The sequence below is a fragment of the Adiantum capillus-veneris genome, chromosome 18, assembly GCF_014529385.1.
Source record: "Adiantum capillus-veneris isolate H3 chromosome 18, ASM1452938v2, whole genome shotgun sequence".
NCBI lineage: Eukaryota > Viridiplantae > Streptophyta > Polypodiopsida > Polypodiales > Pteridaceae > Adiantum > Adiantum capillus-veneris.
Window position 1 is genome coordinate 118,900,339 of NC_140948.1, and position 22,276 is coordinate 118,922,614.

The 22,276-nt window shown below is 48.8% G+C and overlaps 1 protein-coding gene across 6 annotated transcripts in view; it reads left to right on the forward strand.

The window, feature by feature from the left end:
• LOC147436289 (ubiquitin fusion degradation protein 1 B-like) overlaps nt 1-22,276 on the forward strand; it is an 80,209-nt gene that overhangs the window by 35,826 nt on the left and 22,107 nt on the right. For 5 of the 6 annotated variants that reach the window (XM_086489219.1, XM_086489220.1, XM_086489218.1 and 2 more), the window contains exons 3-5: nt 16,727-16,810; nt 16,888-16,912; nt 16,995-17,027. In XM_086489219.1, the coding sequence (XP_086345345.1) occupies nt 16,727-16,810; nt 16,888-16,912; nt 16,995-17,027 (142 nt within the window). Of the gene's footprint in view, nt 1-16,726; nt 16,811-16,887; nt 16,913-16,994; nt 17,028-22,276 lie in introns of those variants that run through there. The other variant, XM_086489224.1, reaches the window with a different exon arrangement.

The following is a 22,276-nucleotide window of genomic DNA, read 5'->3' on the forward strand; positions in this document are numbered from 1 at the left end:
TGGCTTTCGAGTCGAGGTCCACAGAACCCCCACAGGAAGATTTGATAGATCCCGAAGAATTGATCTCGGCTCTCGAGCATAGGTTCAAAGAACTCCCCAGGAAGTATTATGTGTTCTAGTGATTAGTCAGCACGCATTGTTCGAGTGTTTCATTCGTGATCGTTTCTTGTATTTTAGTCAGCGTCTTTATGAGATCCCTTTTCATAGGCATGCCATATTGTACGTTGAGCACGATTCACTCATGAATGAGCACGGATGTATACGGATTTCTCTTGAAAACCTGAAAAGTATGCATCCAAGGAATTCACATTCCATGTCTCTTCCTTGGCATGACACAATATCCGAAAGAGCACAAGAAAGATTGAGCATCAAGCATAGGCATTACCATTGTGTTTTGACACAGTTGATTGACTTAGATCAGAAAGTCAAGATTCGATCTCATTGTTTGCGTGTGTTTGATAAACGGTTTGGCACTCCGTCACTTTGTTCATCTGCAGTGCATGCACAGTTTTTTGAAAGAATAGTCTTTTTCCAGTCACTTTACATGGAATGGGTATGTTCATGTTTTTGTGTTGGAAGTGGTTTCAGGAATTTTCAGCCTTGGAGATCCTTGAAGAAGGTAGTTGCATGACTATAGACGAAGTTGAAGCATTGAAGGAGCCACAGATGACTTTGTGTCGCTTTCGGCGTGGCTCAAAGAAGCAAGCGTTGCAGACCTTTATGAAGTTCAAGTATCGCATGACCCACGCAACAGAGTGGGCCGACAAAGAGTCCTTTCTAGGATTCCAGACCGTGTTGGCGATCTCTCTTGATGCCATACAGCTCGGTACCAATACCTCACTCTGAAAAGGAGGGGATGTCACTTGCACATCTAACTCTATGTGTACGTGGACAAGCTACTTCAGGACATGGGTTCAATTCAGTTCGGTCAGTCTAGAATAGGAAGTGATCTGGCACTTTTGTGAGTCTGTTCGCAGACCGTGCATGTCTAGACACTTAGATTAGATGCATATCCTCTGGTTGCACACAACATGATCATCAAATTTCTATCAAAACCCATCAGGAGCATTTTTACAGTGCATAGACCTATTTACCCTATTTTTGACATTTTTCACTTATTATTTTTAAGTGACTTTTGTTGGAAACTGGGTAGGGCAATTTTCACAAGCTTGTATATAAGAAACCTAGCACTAGCACTTTCTGGCAAAAGAGGCAGCAGGAGCACTTGCTCAACAGGCAACTTCTCAGCAGGACCCCCAAGATGCTCTAGCGTTTTTGCATCACAGCAGAGAAGCTAGCGTTTTTGGATCAAGACCAGCCCTGTCGTTTTTGTTCAGCAAATCAGCCCGGTGACAACAAGACACAACAGATCAGCCCTAGCGTTAGCAGATTTCCCCTGCAGATAACAGAATTCAGCCCTAGCGTTTTTGGTTGAAGATCAGCCCTTGGCGTTTTGGAGTTCCATCGCGACAAGATACACAGTAGCATCAGTGTTTTGAGTTTTCAGCAGTCAGACATCGCAGAACAAGTCCCGAACTTCGCAGATCCACCTTTCTGCAACAGATCCTCGCCGCATGGTCAGATCCCGCGAAGTTTGTAGTTTCAGCCCGGAAAACGCAGATTTCAGCATCTGTGTTTGCAGCGCGTTGTCGTCGCATCGTCGTCATCGATGTCGTCACTGACATAGAGTCAGAATTCAGCAGATAAAGATTTGCAAATTTCAGCCATTAGCATTTTCAGTTTTCTACCCGTCTCGTTGTCGTCCTCATCGTCGTCGACATTGTTGGCAAGCCCAAGCATTGTAGAGATTTGTGCAATCATAAGTAGACCGCTCTCGCCATAGAGAGTGGGGACTTCGAAGGAGGGTTTGACAACATTCTGGTGTCGTATTCTTCTCTCTCTATCTCTCAATCTCATGCACCTTCATTCACAGTGTTCGTACAGTTTGTTTGTGATCATTTGCACTCTCACTAAAGGAACGGAAGGTTTTCCCTTCCGTAAGTAAAAGGAACCCTTGAGCACAGTTCGGAGCACTCATCTTGAGCAAAGTTCAACATTCACTTCCGCTGCACCTTACACGCACCCTCGCGTCACCCCCTGCCGTGTCCCGTCTCCACCCATCACCCCTTGCCCTATCCCGTCTCAGCCCTGCCCTACCTAGCCTCCCCTCCCGGTCATTCCCCTGCCCGTGTAGAACTTGAATACCCCTGCGGTATTTTCTGAAGCTACAGAGTAAGCTTCTGCGCGCCTTGCTTAGCCTCGCGACGCAGCCTCGCGTCACCCCCTGCCCTGTCCCGTCTTAGCCCTGCCCTGCACAACCGTCCCGTCTCCACCCGTCACCCCTTGCCCTATCCCGTCTCAGCCCTGCCCTACCCAACCCCCCCTCCCGGTCATTCCCCTGCCCTCGTAGAACTTGAATACCCCTGTGGTATTTTCTGAAGCTAGAGAGTAAGCTTTGCTATGGCTTCAACCATTATCCCATTGACATTTCCCCTCTTTCTTACTCAAGGGCGGGATTTGATCGAGGAGGGCTCTCTCTCAAGTATTATGGCACCTTTTATAGCTACTTTAGAAGATCTACAACGCAAGATTGGTGATTGTATTGAAGTTCTCTCTCCACGAGGGGCTGTCGGCGGCTTAGTGGTGTGTTCTTATGCTCGTGTCAACATCCGAGAGTGGCTCTCGTGCACTCTAGCTGGTTCAGGTGAAGGCAAAATGGAGGAAATCATCTTGCTCGGCAGAGGTACTTTCATTGCTATCTTTTTATCAAAGAAACTTGCCTCTAGGGTCATTAGCCGTACTCCTTTTGCCTTCGAGGACGGATTGGTCTTTCTGCATTTGTGGTACGAGGATTTTTCATTGGCTGCTTTTGAGGACAGATGTCAGGTTCTGAAGTATCCTGTAAAAATAGCTTTTCTAGAGTTGCTAACATAGTTTTGGTTGTCAGACATGTTGAGAAAGATGGGTTCTATCTTTGGTATACGATTCATACGCTTTGTCTAGATCCACACATCTCTGCCATCTATAAAGGTGGCTACTATCCCTTTCACAGTTTTTTCAGATTCCATCACTTTTGAATGGAAAGGGGTGTTGCACTCGCAGAGGATTGTGGTTACGAGTAGACCAAACCAGTGCCTTAGATGCCATGAGATGCGGCACTTGGTAAGGGATTGCCCTAGAGGGCGACAACAGAGACAAATTGGCGAGAGGAGGAGACCACCCTTACAACCACAATAGAGTTTTGGACAGCAGCAGGACTCCGCCCAGAGTCAGCAGCAGCAAAGTGCTCAACAACAGCACAGTTGTAAGGTGCAACAGAAGTCAATGTTGAGCTTTGCTCAAGATGAGTGCTCCGAACTGTGCTCAAGGTTCCTTTTACTTACGAAAGGGAGAGTCTTCCGTTCCTTTAGTGAGAGAGTGCAATGGACACAAACAAAGTGATGAACACTGTGAATGAAGGTGCCGAGACTGAGAGATAGAGAGAGAAGAATACGACACCAAACAAGTTGTCAAACCCTCCTCTGAAGGCCCTCCTCTCGATGGGGAGAGAAGTCTATGCTATTGATTGCACAAGTCTGGTACAAGATACTGATGCAAGGTATGTCTAGGACGGAATCGACGACGACAATGAGAACGGCGAAGATGATTTCTTTGCTGAAAAACGCTGGTCTTGCTATTGTTTTACTGCTGAAGAAAACGTTGATTTGTTGCTTTGTAAAACGCTGACTTGCTGGTCTTCTTAGGCTGAAAAACGCTGATGTCTGCAGGCCTTTGAAACGCTGAATCGTTGAGTCTTGCAGGTGCTAATGCGATAACTATTGGCGAGGGGAGTAGATGCTGAAAATGCCAGGCTGAAGGGACTGAAAACGCTGGAGTTTCTTTGCTGAAAACGCCAGGCTGAAGGGGGGGTGGTTCTTGCTTGAGATGGGGAGAGAGATGCCTGTTGCAATTGCATTGCCTGGTGCACTTCCTCCTTCTCTGCCAGATTGTGCTAGTGTTAGGTTGCTTATATATTTCATTAGCAAAATTGCCCTACCTAGTTCCCAACAAAAGTCACTTAAAATTAATAAGTGAAAAATGTCAAAAATAGGGGAATATCGGTTCTGCGCGTTGGAAAATGCCCTTGATGGATTCTTATGGATTCTAATGGTAATTTTGATGATCATGTTGTGTGCAACCAGTAGATATGCATCTACTCTAAGTGCCTGGGCATGCACGGTCTGCGAACAGACTCACAAAAGTGCGAGAACACTTCCTAAGTTAGACTGACTGGATTGAACCGAACCCTTGTCATGCTGTAGCTTGTCCACGGACGGTTGGATGTGTCACGTGACACCAATGTGCACTTGGCATAGATTGGAGCCACTGAGGGCTTGGTGATCTGCGCGAATTGTGAACTCTCTACCATAAAGAAAATGCTTCCAATGTTTAAGAGAGTGGATGATAGACAAAAGTTCTTTATCATAAATTGAATAGTTCTTTTCTGCACTATTGAGCTTCCGGCTAAGGAAAGCTACAGGACGACCATGCTGCTGAAGCACAGTGCCAATGGCGACATTGCTCGCATCCGTCCATACCTCAAAGGGGTCATCCCAAGAGGCAATGATATAAGGTGCAGCGGAAGTGAATATTGAACTTTGCTCAAGATGAGTGCTCCGAACTGTGCTCAAGGGTTCCTTTTACTTACGGAAGGGAGAGCCTTCCGTAACAAATGTGTGTCAGCCAAGAGTTGGAGTTGTTGATACATATGTTTGGCGTCCTCAACATCGCCACGTAATTGAAACATGTACTGCTTGCCATAGTCCTCGATTACACTCTGCAGGCGTACAACAAAGCGCACCCAAGCAACATCAGTATCAAGATACATTTGTGCAACTAAAGGGGGAATAAAATCATAAATAATCTCGCGGAACGCTTCATGTGAAAGATGAGCATTGTTGATGTGCAACAAGCGTTTCTTAGAAAGAGGTTGATCAGAGTGTAGTTGCCCATAGTGCAACAGCATCACAACGGGAATATGATCAGATAAAAGCAAAGAATGGTCTATGCGCATTTCGCATACAAACTCATCAAATTGTTGCATGCCGAGAACGTACCACCTATCTAATCTTGCACGATATGTAGAAAAAGCACTATGTTGAAATGTGTACTTGAAACATTGGGATGCAATAGGGTCCACAAGTCCAACATCTGTGTGCATGCAACAAGATCTGACCAAGCCTGCAATTCTATGCTCATCATGGTGTTATCCGATAAAGTGGTGTATTGTTAAAATCACCACAAAGCAGGGCATTGGAAAGCCCCATATGGATAAGAAGATATCTCACGCCACAAAGCAGCTCTTTGTCCCGAGGCCGTATACGCATAGACACCACCAAATTCATAAATCTGGCCATTAATCATGCATTTCCACACCATCCAACGACCCTCTGGATCATTATACGCCAGAACTGGTTGCACTGGTTGCAACTCATACCTAACCATAATCAAAACACCCGAAAAACCCGACAAACCAGCATATGCTATCAATATCCTGCAAAATACGAGCATTGCCCAACATATTCATGCTGATTATGCTCTTGCAAAACCACAATGTCTGCCTGACATGTATGTACATAGTGCCAGCTTAATCTCCATTTGTAAGGGTTACATAACCCACGCACATTATATGAAATGCATTTAACACAACTATGCATTCAAGAGATATGTACAGAGGCAAAGTAAGGAAGGGAGTAGGTTGACGTGCCCATAAGCACATCAACATCAGCAGCTTGCGACTCAACCACAGTATTTTGCATGCTTGTCTCAGGGGCAACAAGGCCTGCAAGTGATTGAGAAGTCCACAGACACACACACACACACTCGTACACGCACGCGCACACACACACACACACACACACACACACACACACACACACACACACACACACACACACACACACACACACACACACACACACACACACTCGTACACGCACAAAGTTTGAGGTGGTGAGGCTTTTGGTTTTGGAGAATATTTAATCATTTTGAGTATTGAGACCAGCTCCCTCTCTCGAATATTATGGCGCCGTCTCTCATCATCTCCGAGGATCTTCAAAAAAATTTTGGCGATCGTATTGAAGTTGTTCTTAGAGGGGCTGTCGGCCGCTTGGTTGGATGTTCCTTTGTTCGTGTCAACGTTCGAGAGTGGCTCTCATTCACTCTAGTTGGTTTGGATGAAGGCAAAGTGGAGGAAATCATCTCGCTCGGCAGAGGTACGTTCATTGCTGTTTTCTCATCTTAGGAGCTTGCCTCTAGGGTCATCAGCCGCACTCCTCTCGGCTTTGGAGAAAGATTGGTTTTTCTACATCCATGGTACGAGGATTTTACATTAGCTAACTTCGAGGACAGGTGTCAGGTCTTGAAGTATCCAGTAAAAATATCCTTTCCATAGCTACCTGCACAGTTTTGGTTGCGAGACATGTTGAACAGATGGGTTCTATCTTTGGCATACCATTCATGCATTCAGCGTAGATCCAGACATGTGTGCCATCTATAAAGGATACCATCACCTTTGAGTGGAAAGGGGTGCTACATTCGTAGAGGATTGTAGTTAAGGGTAGACCGAACTAGTGTCTTAGATGTCATGAGATGGGACACTTGGTGAGGGATTGCCCGAGAGGGTGAAAATAGAGATAGACTGGTCGAAGGAGAAGACAACCCTCACAGACACAACAGTCCCAATAGAGTCTGCATGGCGACAGGGCCTTGCGCAGAGCCAACAAGAGATACGGGAGTTGTGTAGACACAGAGACAAAGACATGTAGGCAAACAGATACATGCACAACCTTTGCTTGTCTATAGACGAGTAGTGAGATAGAGGTTGGCAGAGGCAGAGCAGCCCCCAGAGAGACCTCCGGAGGAGAGGCTACCCGATCAGGATCGAGAAGAGGCTCTAGGACAACTTGATAAAGGAGGATCAACAGTCGGTGACACACTAGGATCTTTTGGAGATACAGTCGCAGGCACCCCTCATAGTAGAGGCTGTCTAGGGGAGCATGAGAGTGAGTCCTCGCAGTCTGCTGAGGATTTTGATTATTCAGCAGGCTTTGCATCTCCAACAGATGTCGTGGTTTCTGAGATCTTGCCTGCGTAGTTCTTTGTGGTGGGTCCATGGAGATCTCCAGACATTTCCTTGAGGGATGGCCCACTGTGTCGACATGTTTTTTTTTCTCCGAGAAAAAGATCCTTCTATTAGTTAATGAAACTGCCCATAGGGCTACAACCGCCTCTTCGAGAGAGGACTACAACAACCATGAAGGAGAGACTCTCCCAATGAAAAAACAACATATGTACAATGGGGCTAAATCAAGAAATGGGAGGAGGGAAAAGCCACACAGATGGACCGTAGTGCCATCTGAGTACACTCTGGACCATGGTGAAAAAAGGCCCAGGACGCCAGAGTCGAAGGAAGGCCTCTCTACGCTCCCGCATGCGGTCGGAGCTGCCGTGGAGTCTCTCTAGCTGTCCTCTAAGAGTGTGGATCAGCTCTAGCCAAAGATCGCGAACAATCTCTGTTGGTGATACAGGGCGAGCCTCAAAGATGCAGAAACAGCGGGCCCGCCAGATGAACCATAGTGTGAGGCCACTGATGAGCTCCCAGCACTCCTCACTCTCACTGCACCACTCTTGTGGAGTAAGCTCTGTGGCAGGCTGGAGTGTAGGCCGCCCCATTGCATCACTATCATCCTGCTGGTGGAAGATAGCTCAAATTGAAGTGCCGGGCCCGTGAGAGTGGACCAAGCCGCTGCCCCCCAAGTGTACTGCCGAGCCGTGGAAAGAGCAGACATCAGCCGAAGAACACGAAGCCACACCTGCTGTGCCAAAGGGCAGTCCCAAAGACAATGACGCTGACTCTCTACAAGGTGGCCACAAGCTGTACATGCGGCTGAGAGACCACTATGCACGAGCCAACTCCCAACTGTTGTAGCTCTGTGTGCGACCAGCCACTGAAACAAAGTGCCTCGCTTCGGCTGTCTGGAGTCCCACAACCTCTCCCAAAAAGCTGCCAAAAACTCAGCTGTGAGACCCTCCTCCTGCCAATGAGGTGCTGGAGCGGGGCAAGCCTCTCTCTGTGCTGCCAATATGTGACGTCCCAGTCGAACAATGTACTGAAAGAAGGGGACACCTGGGTGGTCTGCAGAAGAGAAAGGGTCCCTCCAGAGCCACTCGTGCCAGTGGACAACACTCCTAGGCCCACAGCCTCCAATGTCCGGTCTCAAGAGCTGCTGGGTCAGGATTGATGACACAAGTCCTCCCACAGATGCCCACCACTCGGATCCTCTGAAAGCAGCACTCTGCCACTTGCTGGGCCTCTACTGCAACTCGCTGTAAGCGTCCCTCTCCCTGTAGCTCGAAGAACAGGGAGGGAACAGTCTCTGAGCAAGCCCGAACAGAGATGAGAACCTCCAGTCGCGTGAATGCTCCCATCCATCTGAGCGCTGCTGACTCGAGAGGCGTGAGCCGCTCAGCTGGTACTGCCTCTAAAATGTCCTGACACATGCTCTGCACCCCTCTCATGCCCTGTAGCTGAAAGCCCTGTAGCTCCTCTGATAAGCCTGAAAACTGTAACCAGTCACCTAAAGAGCGTGCTGGACCCGGTGCCATGGAACTCCAACAAACACGAGGCCGACTACCAACCAAGTGCCCTCTCTGAGTGCTAACCATGGGGTTCCAAACAAGTGGCTGTCGCAGGCGCTCCTCTGTGCAAGTAGGTTGGCGCTGCTCCAGGCCTCGCCGCAAGTGCTCCCAAGATCAAAGCAACCCCCCAGCAAAGCGATCCTCCAGTCTCCTGCTCAAACCAACTCTACACATCTCTGTGAACGTCCATCCGGTCAAAGGTTGCCAGGGGCCTCCTGCCTGAGGCACCCTAGTACGAAGTCGTTGTAAGAAGAGCTCCTTCCAGGGCTCCTCACCTGGAAGAAGACCTCGGACGATGAAATTCCCAAGAAGGGCTATGCTCTGCTGTGCTGGGTCAATGATCCCAAGCTCTCCCTGTGAACAAGGAAGAGTGATGACCTGCCAAGCCACTTTGGCTCGGGCAGTCAAAGTGTCTTGCCCTGACCAAAGGAAATTCCTGGTCAGCCGCTCTACCTGGCTGATACAAGAACTCGAGAAGATCCAGCAAGAAGTGATGTACCACATAGTAGCCAACAGCACCTGGTTGGCCACTACAACTACGCCAGCCAAAGACAGTCGCGCGGAGCTCCAATGTAACAACTTCCTCCTGATGGACAGGAAGAGGGGAGCAATCTGCTGCTCGGGAGACAAGTCCAAACCAACCTGACAGCCCAAGTACCGAACTACAGTCCCTGGGGGAATCCACCTGAAACCCTCACCTGGCGTCCAGTTGAGCACAGGAGCACTACCAACCGAGAAAGCCACAGTCTTTCTCCAGTTGATCAGTGCGCTAGATGCACAACAAAAGGTCTCAAGAGCCTGCTCACACCTGTGAAGGTTGGCCTCCTGGCCATCTAAGTACAAGGCTGAGTCGTCAGCAAACTTAGCGTCCAGTAGCTCATCTCCCCGAATAGGGAGTGCTAAGCCTTGTAGACCAACCTGCTGCGACACCAAAAACCTGCTCATTGCCTCAACATAGAACAGAAAGAGGAAGGGGGCAAGAGGACAGCCCTGTCTGACCGAACGTGTGAGCATGAACCGATCACCTCTACCTCCTGCCAAAAGAACCCGACTGTGTGCCTATCTGTACAAAGCTGACACCCCTCTGATCCAAGCATTTGAGAAGCCCATCCTACGTAGAGTGCCCTCTAGAAAGTCCCAGTCAACTCTGTCGTATGCCTTCTCAAAATCGAGAAGAAGAATCACCAGGTCCTCACCACGAAGCTGCGCTAGGGCAGAAGCCTCCCAAAAAGTAAAGATGTTGTCAAGGATACTGCGCTCCTTGACAAAACCTGTCTGAGTCCCATGTATAAGGCTCTCTAGAAGTGGCTGGATCCTCAAACTCAGAGCCTTGGCAAGAATTTTGTAGGCTAAGTTGAGGATGGTCATGGGGCGCCACTCTCGAATCTCATCCAAGGAGCCACCCTCCTTGGGAATGAGGTAAATCAGACCCTCACTCATGCTGTCAGGCATCACTCCTCTGTGCAAGATGTACTGAAAAGCACTACAGAGATCTGGGCCAAGCAAGTCCGAGTACTCCAAGATAAAACTGGGAGTCAATCCCCACCTGTGTCCACTGAGATGCCTATCGATGGAAGGCAAACTCATGTCGCTGCTCCTCTGTGCTAACAAGCTCCTGGCGAGCCTGTTGTAGCTGCTCCTCCAACCAAGGACTGTCTGGATGTTGCTCCTGCATCCTCTGCAACGAAGCAATGCCCCGTCGGAGACGCTGCTCCTCCTCTCTCGTTGCATCCAAGCGAGCCAAAGCCTCCTGGAGAAAGAAACGACTAATCTGAGCTAGTCCTGAGTCCACTCTGTCAGCAGGAGAATCCTGCATGTCCAAGCTCTCTGTCCAGAGAGCCTCAACTCTCTCTCTGAGTGCAAAGTCCAGCAAGACCCTCTCTGGGATGCGAAGCATCGTGCTCCCCCTCCTCTGCCTGTTTGCCACTGTGAGGATCACTGGTGCATGGGCCGAGAAGGAAGTCCCTGCCAGAATGCCAACTGTCCCACCCAAGTCACTGAAATGGTCACTAGTGTAGAAGCGATCTATCTGCGATAGATTCACTCCCCACTCTATGGTCCGAACGAGAGAAGGCTAGGCTGTTTGGGGGCCTCACAAAACTAGTGCTGCCACGCATCCGAGACCCTCAGAGTCATACAAAACCTCTCCCAAGCTGCCAGCTCAACTCCATTCACAGGAGCATGGCTACCACCAATCCTGTCAGCAGGGTCCTCCAACATGTTGAAGTCCCCCCCTATGCACCAGTGGTCTGCCTGTGGCAGAGACTCAACTATCTGTGACCAAAACTCTGCGCGTGCACTCGCCACATTGGGCGCATAGATGTTCAGGAAGCCCACAAGGCAACCCTGAACCTGCATAGTGATCCACTAAGCCCTGCCTGGCACAATATTCCCTCTGCCCACAATGGCCTGCTGTAAAGAATCCGCAATAGTCATACATACCCCACCTTGGATGCCTCCAGGTCCAAAAGCAGCTGACCAAAAAGTATCATAACGTCCACGCAAGAGCTGACCAGAACGTCTAATGCGGCTCTCACACAGATGGTGCTCCTGTAGCATAAGGAGATCAATCTCTCCTCCCACAAGGCAGCGCTGAAGCTCTTGACGCAGTCGGCCCCGTTGACGCTGAAACTGGAGCCCACGAAGTCCCTGCACGTTCCATGAGACGATCCTCATGGGGAGCGAGAGAGAACAGATGCTGCCACAGCAGCTAAACGGGCTATCTTCGAAGCTGGCTTGGATGGAGAGTAATCCGCATCCGAGCGTCCTCTAGATAGGCCTGACTGCAACGAGTGCCTGGCCCAAGCCCAAGCAAAGCGAGCCGTACGTAAAGCAACCTCCTCTATTCAGGAGTCCTCATGAATGTGTACATAGCATGGCAAGCACTGTGTATCGGCAAAGAAGTAAACCACAATGTGTCTACATCGTGCTGTATTTGGAAGTGTCACCGCAAACTTGGCCAATGGCCACAAAGTCTGAAGCATGTCTGTAACTCCTAGTTCTCCCATGTGGTGAGAGAACTTTAGGACCTGTGTGTGCAACCATCCCAACACTGAATCGAGAGTCCACTCAGTCTGGTCCCTGCCGCAAAGGGGAAAAGAGAAGCCAACCGCCGAGTCCAAGGCCTCTGTCCCCCTAGCTGCAAGGTACAGAACATGGACCCTGAAGCAGGCTGGCCCTCTCTCGCAAGAAAGGTGGCCCTCTCTCGCCAAGCGACTCGTGGCAAAGGCGCTGCCTAGAGATCTCCTAGGAGCCGGAGATGGCCCTGCCCCCAGGGTCGACTGTGGAACTGGAGCGGGAGGGGGGGGGAATAGGAGCAGGGGGAAGAGGTGGAGAGGGGGGGAGCGGCAGAGGTAGAGGGACGGGGGGAAGAGGCGGCGGGAGCAAGAGGCGGTGGTGAGGATGATGAGGAGGGGGGGAACTCTGTGGGGGGGGGGGGGGGAGGGGCTGTCGAGGGTGAAGCTGAGGTGGGGGTTGGAGCAAGGACCTCATCCTGCTCAAGAGGACCGAAACGGTTCCCTGTGGGAACCCACTGTTGCTGGGCAGACGCCTGAGGACCACTCTGAGTGCCAGGCTGTCGCTGTGGCTCCTGCCGTCGTCGACCACGGACCTGCTGCCATTCCTCCTCCGCTGGAGCCCCGGCTCAGAGGGTGGCTCTGCATGTGTGCGGTGTGTCTCTGTCTGTGGCTGCTGGCCAGCCCTTGCAGGCTGGGGCCTAGTCTGTGGTGTAGGTCGAGGCCTCCTCCGTGGACATGCCTTCGCAAGATGGCCCATCTGTCGACAAATGAAGCACTGGTTCGGGAGGCCGAATACTCCACGCTTTGTCTAAAGTAACCCCCACTCACCCGAGGCAGAAGAATGACCTTTGGGAGCGTGTGAGTGTCCCTAACCAGAACGCGAACTGAGGGAATGCCAACCGCCTTGGCAGCTACTGAGGCTGCCGTGCGAGGTGTCTCCAGGACAGTCCCAATGGTTGAGCCTATCTTGGACAAAAGTGGTAGGTACTCCCTCCGCAAACCAGGAAAGCAGACGGAGATGGGATGTCTACCTCCTCTACCAGAACATCCGAAGCAGGGTCAAAACCATGTCTCCAGTGTCGAAAGTGGGCTCGAGCTGCTCGGATGGTCAATGGACTCATGGCGATGACCTTGGACGCCATCTCGGAGGTCTCAAACTCGATCTGGTAGTAACCTTGTCCGAGTATCTGTACGTCCAAGATCTTGCCCACCTCTGCGAGAAGGCGGGCCTGGAAAAGGTCACGCAGCTCTCCTCTGCTGGGTCGGGTGCCGAGAATCTTGCAGATGACAGAAGTCGCTTGCAAGCGCTCTACCTCTGCGGCTAGGCTCGCTTGCTCTGTCGGTGAAAGAGCAAGTCGAATGGTGGGCTCAGCGGGGTCGGGCGAGGGGGCTTCGGATGAGTCCCTCTGTGGCGGAGCTGGAGCCTCCATCTGTGTCTAGTGCTGTGGCGGAGAAGCGGATGGAGGAAATTCTCTGCAACAAATCCTGCCGAGCACTGTCCAAAAAATCAGCACTGCCAGAGCGAGTTGAAGGGAGCCTTCGGGAAAAAAAGGGGGAGAGCGAAGAGAGTGGCCGGGGGCGGTCTGGGATGCCGCGCGCGAGAGGGCAGGCAGGGGGGCAGCGTGAGGGTAGTGGTGGGGAGGAGGGCAGCGAAGGGGGGAGGGGGGGGGGGGGGGGGGGGGGGAGGGCAGAGATGGCGACAGGGGGTGGGGGTGCTAGCAGCAGCAGCGAGCGCGCGATGTATCCGTTGACATGTTTCTTTTTTACAATTGTTAGGAACACGTCACATTCTCCTCAGTTCAGAGAGAGCTCCCATGATCAGATTTAGAGTGCAAGTTTCACATGATCACTCATTTTGGACGCAGAAGGCTATTTATTATATTTACTGGAGCAGACAATGGTTGAAACCAATTACTTTATGAATATTAGATAGCTTGCAGATTTGTTTGAGAGTCAGTTTAGAGAGGCCTTTGGGAAGTTGATTTTAAGGTGGACAGCGAGTGGGTCCCTTTTGCATCTCTTACAGTTTGGTTGTCCCGTAGATCTGCATCCTTGGGTACATCATCAGGAAGTGTTAGAGTGGATGCGGATGATCTTGGAGGCGCGGCCTAGGGGTTTCACAGTCCCTTGGAATTTGTGAGCTACTATAGGAGGTTTCTACAAAGGATGCTTTATATCAATTAGATACCCAGCATTGGTCTTCGAGGTTTTCACTACATTACCTGAGGTGGACAGAGCTTCAGATTTGTGTAGACTTGATCACTACCCAGATAGCCAAGGCCTATAAAAGAGGCTCTAAGCTCACTATTTGGTCAAATTACGTTGACCACACAAATAGACACATCCAAGAAACTAGAGCACATGTCAGAGTTACAAGGGAACGCGTTCCCTATGGCCTGGAACGCCGGATGCCGGGAACGTCCCGAAACGGCAGGCCGTTCCGGATAACGGAATGATAACGGAACAGTAGGGGGGAAAACGGGCGAGAATGGGGTGGAATGGCTGGAGAGGCAGCAAACAGTCACAAACAGGCAAGTTCTGGCAACCTCCAATGATAAAAAACGGTCACAAACGGGCAGATTCTGGGGGGTTTTGTTTTTTGGCAGCCCTTATAAATTGCTATCCCTCGCCCCTTTCCTTCACGAATGCAACAAGCTTCAAGGATTGAGTAGCTTGCACAGCTTGAGTCGGTGATATGAGCTCCATGTGCTTTGCAGCTCGAGGTGGAATTCATATGCCTCTCCTTTACAGGGGCATCATACATGGTGGATCCAGAGTTCCAAGGTGCAAGGCAAGAGATAGATAAAGAAGTCATGAACCAATTTACAGAGATCTTAAACAAGATGGTTCTAGACAGAGATGGGCTACACATTGTCAGAGATCAGTTGAGACAATACAAAGAGATGTGGGGGTCATTTGGCAGTCCAAATTCTCAGATTGATCGCAAGAAGATAGGTTCAATGTTATGGTGGAAGGACTATAACTATGATGGCCCTGAGCTTCAAAGATTGGCGATCCATATTCTCAGCCAATCAGTTAGTACCTCATGCTTGTAGCAAATTGTGAGTACCTCAAGCCACATTGCTTCCAAGCAGAGGAATTGGTTTGGAGTAGAGAAGGCAAATGATCTTGTCTTTGTCAGCGCAAATTTGAAAATGCTTTGCAAGAGTACAAGTAAACTGACATATCCTTTTACATAGCGGGAGATGGATCAAGAGGCTCCTCAGGCAGGTGGAGATACAGAGGCACTGACACCAGGTTCTTCCTCCATGGCCGAGGTCGAGCCGGTCGGGCCTAGAGCATGATGATGAGAAATGAGAGGATGTGCATGACATACAGCCGGCTATTACTAATTGGGAGGCCTCTCAGGCTAGTGGCTCTTGAGTCGTGAGTCTTGAGACTTTAAAACTTCCATTATCCATACCTTTTTGTATTCCGGCTTGCCCCCTTTGTAGCATCTTTATGGTATTTGTCACCTTTGGTCTTTTGGTATTGTGGTTTCCCCCCCTTGTAGTCACATTACGGTGTGTGTCACCTTTTGTTTTTTTGTAGCGCCTTGACGGGCCTTGTTAGCCAAAATTAAGCGAAAAGTATATTTTTTGCTCAATGTTATGGCTCAACTTTCAAGTCTTATCTCTTAACTTCTACTCTTGCAATTATTTGAGAGCTCTAATATGTAATTGCATGTGTTATTGTCTATGGGCATTGTGTCTGTTGTGTATGTACTATGACCGTGGTGCCGCACATCACAATCAAGTCATAATAAGGTTGAATGGTCTTCAAATCGTGTTTTTTGTGGGTATTAGAGTCAAAGGATTCTAAAATCGTGTTTTTTATGCCGTTCCCGTTGCGGACCCCTTGCTGTTCCCCCATTCCGCAGGGATGCCCGTCTCCGTTCCCGTTCCGCGTTCCGGGTAACTCTGGCACATGTGCCACTGCTTCCACTCAAATTCATCGAATCTAAGAGCTGGAAACAATTGCTTTGACTTGTATGGGCCCCAAGCTTACTATTTGATGGAATTAGTTTGATCACACAAAGAGGCACACCCAAGAAGGCAGAGCACAAACGTGCTTTTGCTTCTAATCAAATTCATTCAATCTATAGCTGGAAAAACTGCATCGACCTGTCCTTCCCTGTTACATTGAAATGTGAATCGGACTGCTGTGGAATTAGAAATTTTTTATGAGGGTGTTGACAGTGGCAGCTTAAGCCTGTAATCTCTCCGGAGTACTGTAGCTCTAAGTTTCATATCCTCGGCTGTGTTCGGCCTCTTTCAAGTGTAGTTGCAGTTATTACAGTGGTTTGATGAGATTTGAAATGCAAATTCTGTGGGAATGTCTCCCATTGCCTATTGAGTGCAGAGGGTAGGTATAATCTCTCTTCCCTTTTTTTTTGTGGATTTTGACTTGACTCGTCCTCTCTCGCTCTTCTACATCGACTCTCCTCTCTTACATGTATTACTGTTCGGCATTTGATGCGACGAATGCTTATTTCAGAAATTTAAGTCCCTGGTAGAAGAATGTTTTCCATCCGAGCGTAATCTACACGAATTCATTATTCATACTAGAAGAGTCTGTCCCAGCCAATCATCATTAATGATGTTCCTCGAGTAGAGGAAAAATTTGGCCATGCAGGCCATCTTATCCTCCTCCATATCCACTCTTTCTTCGATCCTTTGTGCATCAAGCAGATTTTTGAGCTCTTTGGGAAGAAGCAGCAGAAGAGGATGCATATTGTATGTGTTTTGACACATCCTTACTCATCTGTTCTAACCTCTCGATCTTGTTTTGCAATGCTCTAGAGGTCTTTCCTAGAATAGATTGCTATGATTCTTATTTTGTCAATCATGCGTTTGGAGTTCTAGAGAGAATTTAGATGACCAGGAATTAAATTTCTCTACGTGTTGGCCAGATGGTTCGTAATGTAAATAAACGTATCTATACACGTAAAGACAAGAAACATTTACTTGTATGCCTATTTTTATGGCACAATGCCTTCAAGAATTAATTTTGACGTGAACATTGTTCAGTTTTATGGAGGGTATGGAGTGGGTTACCCAACAGGCCCGTTTGAGCAAAATTATCGCTGCTATCCAATGTCTTTTATTGATAAGGTCAGCATTTTTTCATATCACAATTTTGTATAATATGTGATTAAAATAAAGGCTTATAGTTCTCTTCCTTTTTGCAGCCCCAGCTAGAGAATGGTGATAAAGGTACGTTCTGCTGCAGATATCTCTATACAGGAAAACTGTCCATTTTCTGAGCGCTTATGCTTATTTCATTTTCATGGCACAGTTATCATGCCACCATCAGCACTTGATCGTCTAGGTAAGAGCCCTTTGTATTTAAAGACCAAGAACATAAACCTTTTAGACAGTTGTCTCTTTTAATGGTTTAAGTTGATGACACTTCTTTTTAAGAGAAAACTACACCATTGCATGGCTACGTATAATTTTGATTACAGGGATTTCTTTAAAATCTGACCCCTAGTTGCATCTTCAGCCCTTTTGCGCCCTTAGGTTGTAGATCATTCATGTAGTTTGCTGTAATTCAGGTGTTATCTCTTGGGTTGGGGCGTGTGAGTCTTCACCTTATTTATTGCGAGCTGACTACCCTCTTATCCCCAGCCAATTGCTATTTCCCTAGCTTATGAACAATTCAAGGCAGTCTCATGTGATCACATGATGATATGGCAATGATGTGGTACCTGATGACGCTGCTGAACAGCTGGCTATGCCATAAAGAATCTGCACAGCTAGAAAATAGAGACCGCTGGGAAAAGCGCACGTGTGGGCTGACTTGTACAGCCCTTTTTTTTGTGGGGCAAGTTTCTTTCATGTCTGGCACATTTGGGACCTTTGTATCTTGGAACATGTTCTTGTATCCAAGGATCGTCATCTTATATCTCACTCCCTGTGATAGAGAGCGCACCACCACCACAGTTCAGAGATAGGCTTAGCTGGATTAGATATTGGTGAGCCGTTGGTGGGTCTTTATGTTGTATATATCCGTAGCTGTTTGGGTATATAGGTGATCTACTTTTTGTGTGGTCAGTCATCTAGAGTCTCTTATCAGAGTTGTACACAACACGTCTGCACCATCCCTGCACAGTTGAGCCTCGACAACCCCACTGTACCTATGAGATCTGGGTTGGAGCTGAGTGCGCTGCCATGCCAGAGTCTGTATCGATTTCTTTGAGTTTTTCGACGTTCGCGTCGTTCATGATCTGCTGAGTCACACTGTTCTTGCTCTGTTGTTCTTTGTCTTCTGTGTTGTGTTTCCATTCTGTGGAGTGAGATATCACACACATTGCAATGAGGAGCATCCACTACAAAGGGCACGACACATTATCTCCGCTACAGGTGCTCTCATTTTTGGCACGCCCGGTGGGACCTCAACTGAAGTTTCACTCCACTGTAGCACAGGTCTAGGAGCTAGCTCGTCTAAGCTCTCGCCTGTGTTGGTCTGGACTAGAGTAGTCCAGCTTGGTCTGTACAGCTCAATACTAGACCAGCTAGTCTAGTCTCTCATCCTAGTCTAGTAGTCTCTAGGCTGGGTCTAGTCCTCTCTCGTCCAGGTCTAGCCAAGAGGTCTAGTCACTCGCCCTGGTCTAGTGGAGTCTGGACCCGTGCGAAGTAAAGGCCTCGTGTTAAGTGCTCAAAGCTTGGGTGGGTTTTTGGTGACTGCATGACACATGCAAGGCAGTCAAAAGAGCGACAAAGGCCACTACTAAGTCTTTTGAAGTACTACCACAAGAAGCGTTAACCCTTTGTGCCAAGCAAAAGTCCACCAGCCCCATTACCGCTACCTTCTCTCTCAACGAGTTCTACACCTCCCCAGTCACCCCCATCAATAAACTTCTCACCCACTGCGTTACAGCAAGCTTCGGTGCAACAAGCTCTTGCACAGACAACCATGGAAGAGCTCACAAGTGTTCTAGCTAAGGTGAATATTAGTTTCCGACTCTCAAGGGTTTCTCCACAGAGGATGCTGACGACCATGCCCGGAGGTTTGTTTCTTTCTGCAGAGGTCGTGGCCTCAACCAAGAAGATGCCTACTTAGTACTATTCCTATCTACCTTGGATGGATTAGCAAACAAGTGGTACAATCAGTTCGTAGAGAACCACTTTACTACTTGGGCTACATTAAGACAACAATTTTGTGAAGCTTTCAGACCAGGCGATTTCCAAGAAAAGTTTTTGGATGAGTTGGCCAACTTGTTGCTTGAGCCCAAAGAGACTTTTGCAGAACTCATGACCCGAACAAAGTCTCTGGTCGCCAAGCTTCCTCAGCCACCAGGTGAGTCCATGGTCAAGAAATGGGTAGAGAAGGCTCTTCCAAAGACTTCTCAGCAAAAATTGAGAGAGAATCTCCGACCTGACGTCACCTTGGAGGAGTTTGTTGCGGCTGCTACTAGGATAGAGGGGACAAGGAAGCTGTTTACCGACTCTTCTCAGGTAGAGACTGCCTCTGTACTCTTGGAGAGTCCGTCTGACCCTTTGACTTCTCCACATAGGGAACTTGAAGCCCTAAAACTACAACGTGCTCTTCAAGAGGAGAAATCAATCTCTCTTAGACAGGAGAAGCCCCCACATCACGAGGCTTTGGATCAAATCAAGAGAGAGATAGAAGAGCATAGGTCTCAACAGGAGACTAAGGCTATGGTATGGTGCAGCTCATGCCGCTCTCCAGGACACCCTCCACAGGACTGTCCCCTTCGTGCTTATTGCTACTTCTGCAAAAAGTCTGGACATGAAGACAAGGATTGCTACTATATCAAGGGATTCCAGCAAATACAACAAAGTTTCGGTCCTCTCCAACAAGGGCTAGCACCAACATCCAATATGGTTTCACCATATGGCCATCCAAATTACATGCCACCTTTGCTCAATACCCCTACTGTCCAAGGTATGTCAAGTACTTTTCTGTCTCAAAATTTTTATACCCAAGCTGCCTCAGCCCCTCAGAGCTTCTACATATCAGCCTCCAACTCTATGCAACAAGAGCAGAGACCACCTCGTCCCCCGTTTCGTGCGTCAAATCGGCCCATCTTATGCTACAGATGTGGAGAATATGGGCATTACCAAAGCAAGTGTCCTTTACCTGAAGGGTCTCCTCCTTGCCGACATTGTCCGGAGTCTAAGGACCACTATAGTAAGGATTGTCCCAAGCAAGGGCATCCTCATCTTCAATCCCAACTCAGAAACAACAAGAATTCACATTTCCGAAGATCAATTTGATCGCACTGAACACCATCCCCTAGCCATCACCTGCTACTCATACGGTTAGGCCACAACAAGTGGTGGAGCCCGCTGGCGTCCTCACTCGGGCACAAAGAGCAACTCTTGGTCTCAGCCTGCCAACAGGTCCATCTCATCCATCTCCACTTCCACAACCTGACCCAACTGAAGAGCCCTTCATTGGTGCTAAGAGCAGGCCAGTCTCTATGCTATGAGACATTGATGGAGCCTTCTTGGAAGCACTAGCTGACTTGCAACATGTCAAGTTCCAGAGGAAGCCCAAATCGAAGAAGCTAAGCCCATAGCGGAAGCAATCTTGAAGAGCATCTTTCAGCAAGTATCCCTTTACGATATACTCCGGCTCTATGCAACCCTCAGAAGTGACACCCTCTCAGTCATTCAGTCTGTGTACCCAGGTGCAGGGCCTAGTGGCGGGCACCTCCCCGTACAACCCTCAGAGTCTTACATGATTTCCTATCCAGCAGCACCTCTCACCGATTACAAAAGTCCTCGTCTCACTGTATCTATTCTTCGGTATCAATTCTCCGGCGTCATAGTCGATGGTGGTTTTGGGATCAATTTGATGCCAGAGTTCACTATGTTGGCTGTAGGGTTGCAGCCTACCCGCCCTGCTCCATTCACTGTTACATTGGCCGACCAGAGGACAGTCTATCCAGTGGGCATAGTAGACAAGGTGTCTCTGAAGGTACAAGACTTCACCTTTAGCTTGGATTTTGTGGTGGTCAGTCTTCCCCAAGTGGAGGGGGATTTCCCTTGCTTATTAGTAGACCATGGTTGCGGCATACTAAGGCACTTCATGATTGGGGAAACGATGCCATGTGGATACATACTCCTGGCTCCCCCATGCAACCAATCCGACTCGACGGAGGTATGGATCCAGTAGTTCATCACAGCTCGTTGTCAGTACAATCCAACCCCGACCTCGAGTAGCCTACCCCACCTGACGTGTCTGAGGAAGACCTGCTACAACGGTTGGAAGCTACCACATTGATGCCATGCTATGTGGTCTCTATTCAAGCCTCAGCTGTGGATAGACTCTCTCTCCCGGATCCTTAGGCTGACACCAGTGACCCCAGTCGTACAGCAGAAAGTTTGCCAATCCCAGAAGCAAGTGTGTTAGTCCCTGATGACCATGATTCAAGTGTTCCTCTGATGGAAGTCGTCGGCCTTGGTGAACCTATCACACATCACCGAAGGGGAAAGAAATCTCCAGTGCATGAGTTCGCCAAAGTTCCACCTCTCCCTTTAACATCCCCTGGGTCTGATGCCCCGCCCACTCAAAAGCACTCTGCTGTGTCTGAAGACTTACCCTTCGAGGAGCTTCCACCAGGATGGTTACAAGAGGAGTATGTGGAGTTTTCAATCGATCAAATGCCAACCCATGCCCTTTATGTGTGAAGATCTTGATTGGCAGTTGGTGAGTCTTGGGGCTAGTTGGCATGATGAAGACTTGGTTATAATGTGCTATGTGGCTTTGTATGTATGTTTCCAGCTTTTCAAGTGGAAGACGCCTTATGTGGAAGAAGAGGATGCTAGTGATAGTGTTTTTGAAGAGCGTTTTCAGTTTTGGAGTGGAGTTGTTAATGCTTGGAGTGATGGTCTCTTGGGTGTGGAAAATGAAGAGCAGTCAATGCATCAGGAAGATAATGTGGGATTTATGGTTGTGAATCAAATGGGCTCTAGTTATGAGATGCATTTTGAGGTATTTGTGGGTTTGGCTAATTTGGACAAAGTATGGTATGACATGGTATGTGCCAACCTTGGAGAAGATTCATATCAATACAGACCTCTAGCCTCGCCCCCTCTTAACTCACCTCGCCCCTCACCACCCATCCCTCGCCCCTATCTCCCCTTCCCTCTTCCCTACCTCCTAGACTAGTCCTACCCAATCCCCTCGCCCCTCACCACCCATCCCTCGCCCTGTCTCCCCTCGCCTCGTCCTTACCCTAACCCCACCCCTCGCCCCTCCTTACAATCTATCGCCCCACTCTATCAACCCTCGCCCCTATCCTCCCTATACTGCTCCCTTTCCGTACATGCATCCTTTCGCCCTCTTCTTTTCGTCCTACCTTCAACTTACCATCCCCATCGAGTGCAACGTTCAACCTATCGAGTTGCAGCGTTCAACTCCTTCTGCATTCTCCACGGACCGGACTTCTTCCAGCGATCTCACGCTTTTCAAGCTCTGCTCAGCTAACTGTGTGAATGTACACTTTTGTGGGTTTGTAAGTTTATGAGGATACAGACACAAATTGCGTTCAGAACAATTCACGATGGCTGGTACAAGCAAGCAAGCTAGGAAGAAATTTTGCGGAG